Source organism: Pituophis catenifer, unplaced genomic scaffold (genome assembly GCF_029215685.1).
Source record: "Pituophis catenifer annectens isolate HBS135680 unplaced genomic scaffold, rPitCat1.0.hap2 SCAF_5, whole genome shotgun sequence".
NCBI lineage: Eukaryota > Metazoa > Chordata > Lepidosauria > Squamata > Colubridae > Pituophis > Pituophis catenifer.
This window is the reverse complement of record NW_027256885.1, coordinates 54,956,175-54,970,590: the sequence shown is the minus strand read 5'-3', so window position 1 is coordinate 54,970,590 and position 14,416 is coordinate 54,956,175. Positions and strand designations below refer to the sequence as shown.

At 39.5% G+C, this 14,416-nt stretch overlaps 1 protein-coding gene across 1 annotated transcript; it reads left to right on the top strand.

Moving 5' to 3' along the window:
* Positions 1-402: 402 nt before the first annotated feature.
* Positions 403-825, top strand: LOC139317682 (protein LDOC1-like). The gene has a single exon (XM_070944760.1). It carries the CDS (start codon positions 403-405, stop codon positions 823-825), a length of 423 nt encoding a protein of 140 aa, XP_070800861.1.
* Positions 826-14,416: the final 13,591 nt, after the last annotated feature.

Genomic DNA, 14,416 nt, shown 5'->3' with positions numbered 1-14,416 from the left:
CCCTGGTGTTGGGTCTTTCTCTTTTGTTTCTGGAGTTTTCTCTCTTAGGCATATCTAATTTTTACTGAGTCAGTCCAACCATCCTCTGCTACCAGATTGTTGCGTATTTTTAAGGATCAGACTCAATAATAATTCAGGATCAAAGTATTTAAACAAAGCACTATTTATTTACATTAGGCATTCTATATTCTATGAATGATTGTAGATAGAAGCAAGGAAGGAGGTGCATACATCCCCTTTTATATCAATGAGGCGGAGTAAAGGATGGGAGTGGTTACATATGAATATATTAAGGAAGGAAGAATAAATTAACCCCTGATACCCTGTGTATGTACATTTTCCCCATTTGAGAATAAGGCATTTACTTGTGACAGTCTGCTGCCCCAACAACCCTCTACTAATATGGAGCAGCTCTGTGCAGAGAACGCTCAGCTCACCCAACAGGTGGCCTTGCTGGCAGCACAAGTTGTGCAGCTTCAAGCTCACACTGCTCCACCTCCCCGAAGAAAATGCCCAGTGCCGGTGCCTGATAAATTTGATGGGAACCAAGCTATGTTTCCAGCATTTTTGGGACAATGCCAGCTCTTTATCAGCCTGAAAGCTGAGGACTTCCTCACTGACCGGGATAAAGTGGGGTTTATGATTAGCCTTCTTTCCGGCGCTGCAGCCCACTGGGCCATGCCCCTGTTGGTCCAGGCTAGCCCTTTGCTGGATGATTTCCGGGGGTTTTGTGACCACCTCAGGCTGATGTACAAGGACCCCATTAAGACTCAGACTGCTACCCGACACCTGGAAACCCTGAAGCAGGGCTGGCACTCTCTATAGGAGTATATAAGCAAGTTTAGGCTGCTTAGGCAAGATTCGGCCTGGAACGAGGCTACCCTCATGGACGCTTTCCAAGATGGGTTGTCAGAGGAGTTACAGGACGAGCTGGTCCATCTTTGTCTCCAGATTGACTCTCAGTTACAGCAGCGGGGGAGTCGCCATACCTCCCAGGAGACCCGGGTGGTCCCGGTCATGTGTGAGACCCTGGCTCCACGGGAGGAGCCCATGGAATTAGGCACAGCCAGGCCCCATCTGTCAGTGACCAAGAAGAACCGATGGCACTCGGGAGGTTTGTGTTTCTACTGCAGGGAACCTGGGCACATGGCCACCTCTGGCCCCAAGAAGCAATGAGGGGCGTCAGCTACTGGGTCTGCCCCACAGCCTCAGAATATCCTGTCGGGGAGTGGGCGTGGCCAGCGTCACAGCGGTACAGTGTGGATTCTGGTACTCTGGGAGAACACCAATATCCCAGCTGATTTTGGGGATCCCCTGGGATCATAGCTGTTGTTCTGTCCCCCTTCCCCACACAGGCAAACACACAACCAGGCATGTCTGCCAAGATTTTATTAAGCAATCAGACTAGAATCAATCTCGCCTCTCGCCTGGACTACTGCAATGCTCTCTACATGGGGGTCCCCTTGAGGAGCACCCGGAGGCTCCAGCTGGTCCAGAATGCAGCCGCGCAGGTAATTATGGGGGCGATATGGCACTCCCATGTAATACCTCTCCTGCGCGAGCTGCACTGGCTCCCGGTGGTCTTCCGGGTGCGCTTCAAGGTATTGGTTCTCATCTTTAAAGTGCTCCATGGCTTAGGGCCCGGGTATTTATGAGACCACCTTCTGCCACCGATAACCTCCCACCGGCCAATGCGCTCCCACAGAGAGGGTCTCCTCAGGGTGCCGTTGGTGCCACCCTCTGGAACGAGCTACCCCCAGGAATACGACTGATCCCGGACCTCCGTACTTTCCGCCAAACTTTGAAGACCTTCTTATTTCAGCAAGCTGGGCTGTCTTAAAATTTTAATGGGTTATTTTATGGGTAAAGGGTTTTAAAATTTGGGGAAGCCAAACTGATCTAATTCTGTTTTAATTTATTTTAATTTTTATATTGTATGTATTTTAATCTTGGCTGTTCACCGCCCTGAGTCCTTCGGGAGAAGGGCGGTATACAAATTTAATAAATCTAATCTAAATCTAATCTAATCTAGAAACCCTTGCAGATAAGAGTTTTGGCAGTAAACTGCGAAATGCCTGCCAAGTCAGTTTTCACTCACAGTAAGCAAGAGAGAGTTTATCCTCAGTCCGGTTCAGTAGCAAAAAGTAATCCACGAAGCAAGAGTTAGCCAAGGTCCAATCCAAATATGCAGAAGCCAGATTTCAGGTAACGCGATGTGACTCTCAGGTTTTTAACTTTGACCGTCACAAAGCCTGAAGAGCAATCACACCCACTTTTATTCCTTGTGGGGTGTGGCTCAGTGACTCAGCTCAATCTCTGGCTCTCCCACGCCTCTTTCGTTGCTGCGCACGCTTCTCCCTCCGACGCTGCCTGGGATCAAGCCAGGATTCCTCATCCTCGCTCCCTATCTGTTGTTGTTCCAATATGCTTTCCTCCTGGCATATCCCAGGCTGTTCCCCTTGGCCTTCGGATGGAACCTGAGGCATTGCCAGAGAGGAGGGTCCTGGAGAGGGAGGCCTTATCAGTTCCTCCCCATCACCTTCTGAGTCCTCTTCCTCTGTTAGGACAGGCTCGGGAGTCGGGGTCACAACAGCTGTCCTGTAGGGACAGCAAAGAACGGAGGCACAGGCTGGCACAGAGAGGGAAGGCGCAAGTCCCTTGAAGTGCCAGTGTTAGTCTTCAACCCAGCAGCGAGGGAAGGCAGCCATCGGAGCTGTCAAAAGCCAGGGCGGCCACAAACAAAAAGAGGAAGAAAAGTGAGGATCATCTAGGTGAGAGAGTGACGTCCTGGAAACAAGGTTCCTTAAAAAAAAAAATTCTCTCTTGAACTTTAAAAGTATTTAAATTAAAAAGAATTGGCAAAGAGGAGAGGGGAGAGAGCGGAACAAAGCAACCTTCCCTCTTCCGGAACAGCAGCGAAGAAGCAGAAGCCATTAATAATGACAAATTAACAAAAGCCGAAAAAGCAATTTAAATAAATAAATAAAATAAATAAATAAATAAATAAATAAATAATTTTATTTCTATACCGCCCTTCTCCCGAAGGACTCAGGGCGGTGTACAGCCTATTAAAAACACAAGACAACATCAATTAAAATAGTTTAAAATTATTAAATGAATTTGGCTCAATTTAAAACCCCAGGAATTTAAAACCCAATTTAAAATTGTTATGTTGATAGCCCAGCCTGGCGGAAAAATTTAAAAATTAAATTTAAAAATTTAAAAATTAAATTTAACAAATTTAATAAAATTGATTGGGAAAAGAAGTTCCTTGGGCAAATGAACTGTATTTTGAAAACTTAAATTTGCTGTAGCTGGGAGTTTAAATCTGAAGAAAAAAAGTAAATTTATATTTTAAGAGTATTTCAAGTGAATAGGGTGCCATCTAGTGGTGACAGAAGAAACGTAAGAGAATAAAGGAATAGACCAGAGTGAAACGACCTTGGACAGTGTTTTGGAAACTGGCAAGAAAACTTTGATAAGAAGTAGTCTTGTGACTTTGTAACAGAAAGGGAAAGACATAGAAGGGGGAAAAAGATTGAAAGTTGCTTCTCATTTGTTTTGTCTAGTTCTTCTTTTTTATTTTGCATTCCCATTTTACCCCTTCACTTGATGGACCTATAGACCTTGGAAGATTTTGGAATAGTGATATTTTGGAACATTTTTTTCCCTGTCCTCCTGGTTGTTCTTTTTTCATTTTTCTATATACTTTTCTTTTCTTTTCTTTTTTTTATTGCAGAAGTACCTTCTTGCTGGATTTAATTTTTTTTATGATTGGCATGGTTTTTGTTTGTTTTTTCTTTTTATTTTTTTTAAATTCTTTTTGGGAGATTATAAAAATTATAAAAATTTTCTCCACCTTTTTATTGCAGATTGGATATTTTGAGCAAGTACTGGGGCTTTGAATCGGCATTTTTCGCTACAACTTTCTTTTTTCTCCTTGTTTTTCTTTTTTCTTTTTTTTCTTCTTGTTCTGGCCTTTGTGGGGAATTCTAACTGTTTTTGATTCTTGATCTTTTCATTTTTGGTGTTGTTGTTTTTTCTTTCTTTTTTCTTTTTGGATACAGTCTTTCTACCTTTTTATTTTTTTATAGGGAGCAAATCAGTGTGGATTATGGTAGCAAGAACCTGAAGAGTCTGAGTGGGTGGTTTAAATTTGAAGAAATTGAATTTTTTGGATTATAAATTGAGCAGTAAGATTTGAAAGACAAGATGAAGAAAGCAACACAACGTTCATCATCACCATCAATATCTGCAACATCTGGCACTACTGGGCAAAAAACAACAGAAACAACATCACAACAAGAGAAAATAAACGCAGAATTAAAAAACATGCTACAGACTATATATGAAGATCTTAAGACAAGATTAGACAGGGTAGATGGGAGAATGGAAAAAATGGAAGGAGAATTGAAAGAAGTTAAAGAGATGATAGGGAAAAATGAACAACAAATGCAACAAATGGAAGAAAAAGCAGAAGCAACAGAGAAAAAAGTTGAAGAGATGGACTATAGACTTACAAATACTGATAAGGATCAGGAAAAAACAATTATAATTCTGGAAATGGATAAAAGTGACTACTATTTAAGATTTCAGAATATAGAAGAAGAAAAAAACTTGGCAGAGAAAATTGCAGAGATACTAGCAGAAGCAATGGAAGAAAGCAAGGAAGCGATATTAAATGGGATTGACGAAATATATAGAGTGCACACAAGATATGCGATGAGAAACAATCTGCCCAGAGAAATTCATGTCAGAGTTACCAAGAAGACACTGAGAGCAGAGATATTGCAATTGATGAGAAACACAACGATAAAGCAGAAAGGAAGAGAAGTGGTGGCATTGAAACAAATACCAAGAAGAGTGAGAGATCTGAGAAAAGAATATCATTTTTTCACGAAATGTTTGATAAAGAGAGGAATAAATTTTAGATGGTTGATTCCAGAAGGAATATTGGTGAATTGGCAAGAGCAAAGATATAGATTAGATTCAATAGAGAAAGTGGAATTATTTTATAAACAACATATAGATGACCAAGAACAGGAAAGATCGAGAGATGAAGGAGGGGATGGACGACAGGAGGAGAAGAAAGAACAGCCAAAAGAGAGAATAAAAGAACAAGAGAGAGCGTTGAGAGAAGGAGCAAGAGCGAAAGATGTTAAATAACAAAGGGAGATAAGAACGACTAGATCGACAAAGCAAATAAATAAATAAGAAGTGGAAGAAGAAATAAAAATAATATCCTTGAATATAAATGGACTGAATTCGGCAATAAAAAGAAGGAAAATATTTAATAAATTAGAGAAGTTAAAATTAGAAATTATATGCCTACAAGAAATGCATATTAGAAAACAACACAAACAACTTTTGGAATGAAGAAAATTGGGGACATTGTATACAACATTGACATGTCAAAGTAAAAGAGGAGTAGTATCTTATATTAAACAAACAATACAATCCAAACAAATATTTGAGGATGAGGAGGGAAGAGTTTTGATGGTAGAAATTGTAATGAATTACAAAAAAAAAATTACTTGTGGGTATATATGCTCCAAATGAAAATCAAGAAGAATTTTATGCAAAACTACACAGGACATTACTAAAATATGAATATGAAGTAATTTGCATAATAGATTTTAATGCAATTGTTTTTTTTCCCAAAATATTTTTTTATTTTTTCCAACATAACACATAAAATACATCTCTTTCGAGAGCGAAGTCTCGATCTGGTCATGAATAGGTACAATCGCTTACATTTTGAAAAAGCTCCATTCACAATTTCCCATTATATCTTTTAAAATTCAAAGTCAAAACATAGAAAAATTTTTAGTCATAAACTCTAATATCTTGATCAGAACCATTCTATTATATCACCACCAATTTAATTTCCAGGTACACATTTAATTCATTGTTATGTTCATTTATAAGTTCAATTATCTCTGGTTCTTTTCCAAGCTCTCTTCATTACACCTTTTAACATCAATATTAAAACATTAAAAAAAGAAAAAAAATATTCTAATCTCTTAGTCTAATTATTTACCTTACAATTTCTAACCACACATCGTAATTTCAACTTAGATACAGCTCTATTTTTTATTTCAAATAATAAATCAAAGTTCAGTCCATATGTCTTAATCTCTTGACCCCTTCATCAGATCTTTAACCCTTAAAGCTTTGTCAATTTGCCTTTAGTTTTGCATATTTCATATTCTCAAATTTATCTCAAAATCCCTATCCTCCTCCCTATCTCCTCCTAATTGGCTGATTTCCAGCATATTATTGTTTGGCTGATTAACAGCATATCCTCCTCCATACGTCCGACTTTTGTTTGGCTGATTTCCAGCATGCTTTGTTTTGGCTGATTTCCAGCATCGTCTCCTCCGAACCTCCCACTATTATTGGGCTGATTTCCAGAAATATTTTATTTTGGCTAATTTCCATTTTAATTAGTTCACATATAACATAAATTGCCTTTTCATTACCACAATTTTAACTCAGCATAGTTTTTAACAAATATCTTCTCATCTATTTTCTCCTAGGTTGTAAATTCCCTTTAAAATCATCTACTTCATATTTATTTTAAATCTCAAAAATTCATTTAAGCATTTAGAACATTTAGAAAGGTCTTATACTCACTCAATCATTTATAGTCTCATTTCATAACTAAGTATATCTGTCTATATAATCCAATTTAAAAGAATTGGAAAGAGAAGGTGAAAGAGAAAAAGAAAAAAGCAAAAACAAGGAAGCAAAGAAGAAGAGAGGAGGGAAGACAAAAATAGAAAAGAACAAAGAAAGTATCAAAAAGAAAAAAAAGAAAGAAGAAAAAACAAAAAACTGAAAGGTAACAAAGGGGAACAAACAAAACTACAACAAAAAAAAGAAATATATATATATATATATATAATTCTTCGTATCAGTATTCAGGCTTCAGATATTCATTACATTTCTAATTTAATCAAACTATGTTATTTTTCTTGTCTCGTAACCTGTTGTATTCCATTTAATCTTTTTTCCATCTGTCCAAAATTGTTCTTTTTCATTTTCAATATTACTACTGTTAAGAATTTTATAAAGTTTAGTTCGTTTATATCCTTCCATGTATGATCAATTCTTCTTTTAGTGCCATGCCTTTTTTCCTTTTGTTGCTGCGCCTATAAATTGAATTATAATTATCCATTTTATTTCTTCTTTCTTTCCATCAATAAAATTTCCAACAGACAAATTGAGTCTCTCCAAAATCAAAGCTTCTTATTTGTTGCCAAAGTAATCCAGTTAAGTTAGCGAGACACATAGTTTCTCTTTCAAATTGCTAACAAGCCACAGTTATACTTTCACTTCCTCACAGTCTCCATTTTGTGTATTCCAAGCCTATCCGCTTGTCTTTTCCCTTTGTTTAAAAAGGTCCCATTTATCAACTCTTTCCTTTTCTCTCTTCCAAGAATAATCCATTCCCATTTGGTAAAAAGAAACAGTTTTTCAAAGTTTATAGCTTCCCAAAAGAGCAGTCATTCCCAATTAGCAATAAAGTTTGCAAACCTTTATTAAGTTAATGGGTCTTTCCCTTTAAAAAACCATTTTGTAAATCTTCTTGCCCCGATGCTCCGTAGCCGCTAATTAAGGCTGGGGCACATTTGTAATCCACAATTTAAGCGCTGTTCCCGCCTGGGTTTAGTCTTGCTTACCCGGCTTCTGAACCCCTCGCTCTCCCGTTCTCTTCTTCCTCCTGCACAGTGCTTTCTCCAGTTGGCGCAGGCTTCGAGGCAGTTGCCATGACTGCCGCTCCCCCGCCGCCAGCTCAGAGGGCTTCCTCCGGCCCCGAGGGATCTGCCCGTCCCTCTTGGCCATCCAAGGGGTCCCTCTCTCTACCCCTGTCCCTACAGGACAGGGTAGGTCCGCAGACCTGCCGGCTGCAGTTCACCAGATGGGGTTTTTGTGGGGCACATAAGAGCCCCGCCATTTCCCGCCTGCATCGCCCAGCGCCAACCGGAAGATTTTAATGCGATTGTTGATAACGAGTTAGACTATAAATCAACTAAAACAAATAAAAATCCAAGAAAGACACTTCCGAAAACATTTCATACAATGATAGATGAACTAAGCCTGCAGGATGCTTGGAGAAAAAGAAATTTAAAGGAGAAACAATATACAATTTATTCAAATAGACATATGTCATGGTCTAGAATAGATATGATGTGGATGTCAATAGATTTAATATCTAAGATAGATTCGATTGATACAGAAGCAAATATATGGGCAGACCACAATCCAATAATGATGATATGGAAAGGACAAAGAAAAAGAACGAGATGGACACTAAATCAAAGTTTATTAAATGAGAAAGACTTTATACAATATATGGAAAAAGAATTGACTTTTTTCTTTAAAGAAAATAGAAAAGGAGATACATCATTGCAAAATGTATGGGATACTAGCAAAGCATACATAAGGGGTTTGGCAATGACTTATACAGGAAAAAGAAATAAACAGAATAGACAAGCTCAAAAAAAAATTGGAGGAGGAATATAAGAAGTTAGAGAAAGAATTGCAAAAGATCAAAATGGTTTTCTGCCTAAAAGACAAATTAGAGATAATATAAGAATTATATTGGACACATTGGAATATTATGAGGTGCATCCAGAGAAATAAATGGCACTGTTATTCTTAGACGCACAGAAAGCATTCGACAATGTGAATTGGCAATTTATGATTCTACAATTACAAAAGATGGATTTTGGAGATAGATTTATAAATATGATTAAGACTATATATAAAGACCAATCAGCAAAAGTAACAATAAATGGTGAAATGACAGAGAAAATAGATATAAGAAAAGGAACTAGACAAGGATGTCCATTATCTCCATTATTATTTATTCTGACTTTAGAAATTTTAAATAGAAAAATAAGACAAGACAAAGAAATAAAAGGGCTGAAAATTAAAAAAGAAGAATATAAGTTACAAGCATTTGTGGATGATTTAGTATTCATTATGGAAGAACCAATAGAAACAGGCCCAAAGCTAATTGAGCAAATAAAGGAATATGGAGAAGTAGCTGGATTGAAGATAAAGATAAGACAAAAATTATACTTAAAAACATGAGAGAAAAACAAAAGAAAGAACTAATGGAGAAACTAGATATCCAAATAGTGAAGAAAGTGAAATATTTGGGCATCCAGTTGACTTCAAGATGTATTACAGTGAAGGAAGTCAATTATAATAAACTAAGAAACCAAATTGAAATAGACTTGGATAAATGGAAAAAATTACAATTATCTTTAATGGGAAGAATAGCATTAATTAAAATGAATGTATTGCCAAGACTGTTGTTTCGCTTTCAAACAATACCAATAAAGTTGGAGAAGAAATATTTTGAGAGTTTGAACAAAACAATGTGGAAATATATATGGCAAGGGAAAAAAGCAAGCCCCATGTAGAGAGCATTACAATAGTCCAGGCGGGAGGTGACGAGGGCATGAGTAACTGTGCGTAACGAGTCCCGATCCAGAAAGGGACGCAACTGGCGAATCAGGCGAACCTGATAGAAAATCCTCCCGGTCACGGCCGTCAAGTGCTCTTCTAAAGACAGCCGTGAATCCAGGAGGACGCCCAAGTTGCGAGCCCTCTCCAGATACTGACTGGAAAAGATGAAAAAATGATTAAAAGACTATATAATTTGTTGCAAATTAGATTAGAAGATGAAGAAGTCAAAGAGACAATGATAACATGGACAAAAAACTTTGGTTATGCAATATAATTATTTATTTATTTTATTTATTTTGTCGCATTTCTATGCCGCCCAACTCCCAAGGGACTCTGGGCGGCTTACAACAAAGAATAAAACAATGCGAACAATCCCATAAAAAATGTTAAAAAGAAAAACATTAAAACATTAAAAACTTTAAAAACGTTAAAACACATGTACTCCAATTCGTGGCCGGGTCTTGCAAGATCATTATAACGAGATCAACGGCCCCAGGCCTGCCGAAAGAGCCAGGTCTTCACTGCTTTGCGGAAGGCCAATAGGGTGGGGGCGGTCTGGACCTCAGGAGGTAATTGGTTCCAGAGAGCCGGGGCAGCCACAGAGAAGGCCCTCTCCCACGGGCCCGCCAGCCGACATTGTTTAGCTGACGGGACCCGGAGGAGACCGACTCTGTGGGATTTTACTGGTCGCTGGGAGCTATGTGGTAGAAGGCGGTCTCGAAGATAGCCTGGCCCTGAGCCATATAGGGCTTTAAAGGTAATGACCAACACCTTGAATTGCACCCAGAGACCAATAGGGAGCCAGTGCAGCTCGCGGAGAATTGGTGTAATGTGGGTGTATCTAGGCGCACCCACTATAACTCGTGCGGCTGCATTCTGGACCAACTGTAGTCTCCGAACACTTTTCAAGGGTAGCCCCATGTAGAGCGTGTTGCAATAATCCAACCGTGAGGTGACAAGGGCATGAGTGACTGTGAGGAGAGCCTCCTGATCCAAGTAGGGTAGCAATTGGTGCACCAGACAAACCTGTGCAAAGGTCCCCCTAGCTACAGCTACATTAGAGAAATGGCAACAATTATGGGAAAGGAATTATAAATTGACAATGGCAACTGCATATAAAGAAAATTTATATAAAATGTTTTATAGATGGCATATGCCACTGGAAAGATTAGCAAAAATGTTTAAGGATAAATCAGCTGAGTGTTGGAAATGTTCACATTTGCTGGGATCATATTATCATATGTGGTGGTCATGTACAGAAGCAAAAAAATATTGGTCTAGAATACAGACATGGTTGGAGGAAATGCTACATAAACCTATAGAATTAAAACCAGAATGTTTCTTATTGTGCATTCTGCCAGAGAAATATAGTAAATAAGATGTGTATTTAATAATACATATAATAACAGCAGCAAGAATTGTATTTGCACAAAATTGGAAGACAGAAAAAATCCCGTCAGAAGGTGAAGTAATAAAAAAGATTCTAGACTGCGGAAATGAATAGATTAACTTTAAGAATAAAAGATAGAGAGGAATCGATGTATTTCAGGACGTGGGGAAGATTTTATGAATGGTTAGAAAAGAAATATGAATAAAAAATGATAGATAAATGAGGGAGATAATAGAAAGGTAAATGATGGAGAGATCAAAAAAGAAATAGAAACCTAGATGATACCAGAGAAAATTGAAAAGGGGGGGGGGGAAACAAAAGAAGAGTATAAGTATACAGTAAATGTACAATTACAATGATAAAAGTGACAAATTGGGTAAAAATGAAAAGAAATTGTAAAGAAAGTATATATTATTAGAATATTGGAGTTGCTCGGATACCAAAGAGGGAATATACAGTATCTTCTTTCCTGTTTTCTTTAAAGAAGAATCCCATTTGTTTTTCCAACGTCTGCTTGAATTCTATATCATTTAATATTGATCGGTTCAGAGTCCACCTTGTATTTTTCTTTCGTCCTTTCCAGCTGATTCTCATTGGATTGTGATCTGCCCATATATTTGTATCTATTTCTACTTCATATACATTAGTATTTAATTCCATCGACATCCATACCATGTCTATTCTGGACCAGGATTGATGTCTGTTAGAATAAAATGTGCATTGGTTTTTCCCCTGGTTCCTCTCTCTCCATACATCTTGTATGTTTAACTCTTCTGCCATTTTAAAGAAGGTTCTAGGTAGAATTCCTCTTACTCCTTTCCTTATTCTATTACTTTTATAGTCCACTTTTATACTTTTATAGTCCACTTTTTTGTCTATTATTGCATTGAAGTCTCCTAAGAGACAAATATCACACTCCATATCATGTATCATATTATGTAGTTTTTAATAAAATTGTTCTTGTCCACTATTTGGTGCGTAGATTGCAACTAGGAGTGCCCTCTTTTGATTTGTCAGACCTCTGACAGCCGGTCTCTTCCACGCCGGATTTGGGGGGTTCCACCCTCCGTGCTGGGGGATGGCCCTTCTCCCCACCATCTCTGAGCCATCCCCTTTCAATCACTGTCCTCTCCAAGGTTCAGCTTTACCGTTATTGGCTTCCAGACGTGAACAATCGGGCAAAAGAAGCGAAGCCTCCAATCCTTTGCACCGCACCAGCGTGAACATAACTCCGGAAGTCCTGCTTCTGCTACTTCTGCTTTTGCTTCTTCTTCTGCTGCTCCTTGTGCTTCTGCCACTTCTTCTGCTGATTCTGCTTCTTCTGTTAGTGCTGCTTCTGCTATTTCTGCATCCTTTGGTGCTGCTTCTTCGGCATCTTCTTGCTTCTTTTGCTGCTTCTGCTACTTCTGCTGTTGATTCTTCTGCTTCTGCTTCCGCTTCTGCTACTTCTGCTTTTGCTTCTCCTTTTACTGCTTCTTCTTCTGTTGCTGCTTCTTCTGCTTCTTCTTCTGCTGCTTCTGCTTCAGCTGCTGCTGCTTCTGCTTCTGCTACATCTGCTTCTTCTTCTGCTGCTGCTGCTTCTGCTACTTCTGCTCCTGTTCCTTCTGTTCCTTCTGCTTCTGATACTTCTGCTTCTTTCGCTACTTCTTCTGCTTCTGTTGCTTCTGCTGCTACTTCTCCTCCTTCTGCTTTTCTTCTTCTGCTGCTTCTGCTGCTTCTGTTCCTTCTGCTTCTGCTTATTCTCCTTCTTCTGTTTCTGCTGCTTCTGCTACATCTTCTTCTGCTACTTCTTCTTCTGCTGCTCCTTCTGCTGCTGCTGCTTCCACTTTGGCTTCTGCTTCTGCTGCTTCTGTTCCTTCTGCTTCTGCTACATCTTTTCCTCTTTTTCTGCTCTTTCTTCTTCTGCTGCTGCTGCTTCTGCTTCTTCTTCTTCTGCTGCTTATGTTTCTGCTGCTTCTGCTTCCGTTGCTTTTGTTTCTTCTGCTTCTGCTTCTGCTGCTACTTCTGTTGTTTCTGCTTATGCTGCACCTTGTGCTTCTGCTGCTTCTAGTGCTCCTTGTGCTTCTTCTGCTGCTTATTCTCCTTCTTCTCCTTCTGCTGCTTCTGTATCTGCTACATCTGCTTCTTTTTCTGCTTCTGTTTCTGCTGCTGCTACTGCTGCTTCTTCTACTGTTTATCCTGGTTCTGCTGCTTCTGCTGCTTCTGTTCCTTCTGCTTCTATTTATTCTCCTTCTTCTGCTTCTGCTTCTGCTTCTGCTGCTTCTGTTTCTTCTTCTTCTTCTTCTTCTTCTTCTTCTTCTTCTTCTTCTTCTTCTTCTTCTTCTTCTTCTTCTTCTGCTTCTGCTTCTGCTTCTGCTTCTGCTTCTGCTTCTGCTTCTGCTTCTGCTTCTGCTTCTGCTTCTGCTTCTGTTCTTCTGTTTCTGCTATTTCTGCGTGTTTTGGTGCTGCTTCTGCTTCTAGTTCTGTTTCTTCTTCTGTTGCTGTTGCTTCTGTTCCTTCTCCTTCTCCTTCTCCTTCTCCTTCTCCTTCTCCTTCTCCTTCTCCTTCTCCTTCTCCTTCTCCTTCTCCTTCTCCTTCTCCTTCTCCTTCTCCTTCTCCTTCTCCTTCTCCTTCTCCTTCTCCTTCTCCTTCTCCTTCTCCTTCTCCTTCTCCTTCTTCTTCTTCTTCTTCTTCTTCTTCTTCTTCTTCTTCTTCTTCTTCTTCTTCTGCTGTTTCTCCTGGTTTTGCTGCTTCTACTCCTTCTGTTCCTTCGGCTTATTCTCCTTCTTCTGGTTCTGCTGCTTTGTCTTCTGCTGCTTCTTCTTCCTCTGCTGCTTCTGCTTCTTCTTCTCCTGGTTCTCCTGTTTCTGCTGCTTCTGCTATTTCTGCGTCTTTTGGTGCTGCATCTTCTGCTTCTAGTTCTGCTTCTGCTTCTCCTGCTGCTTCTGCTGCTTCTTCTTCTGCTGCTGCTGCTGTTTCTACTGCTTCTGGTGCTGCTTCTGTTACTTCTACTTCTTCTGCTTCTGCTTCTGCTGCTCCTGTTCCTTCTGCTTCTTCTTCTGCTGCTTTTTCTCCTGCTTCTCCTGCTTCTGCTTATTCTCCTTCTTCTGCTGCTCCTGCTTATTCTCCTTCTGCTGCTGCTTCTGCTCCTTCTTCTTCTGCTGCTGCTGCTGCTTATGTTTCTGCTGCTTCTGCTTCCGCTGCTTTTGTTTCTTCTGCTTCTGCTTCTGCTGCTGCTTCTGTTGCTTCTGCTTATGCTGCACCTTGTGCTTCTGCTGCTTCTAGTGCTCCTTGTGCTTCTTCTGTTTCTGCTGCTTCTGCTATTTCTGCGTCCTTTGGTGCTGCTTCTTCTGCTTCTAGTTCTGCTTCTTTTGCTGCTGCTTCTGCTGCTTCTAGTGCTCCTTGTGCTTCTTCTGTTTCAGCTGCTTCAGTTCCTTCTGCTGCTTCTTCTTCTGCTTTTCCTGGTTCTGCTGCTTCTGCTTCTTATCTGCTGATGCTTCTGTTTCTTCTTCTGCTTCTACTTCTTCTGCTACTGCTTCTTTTGCTGCTTCTTCAGTTTCTAGT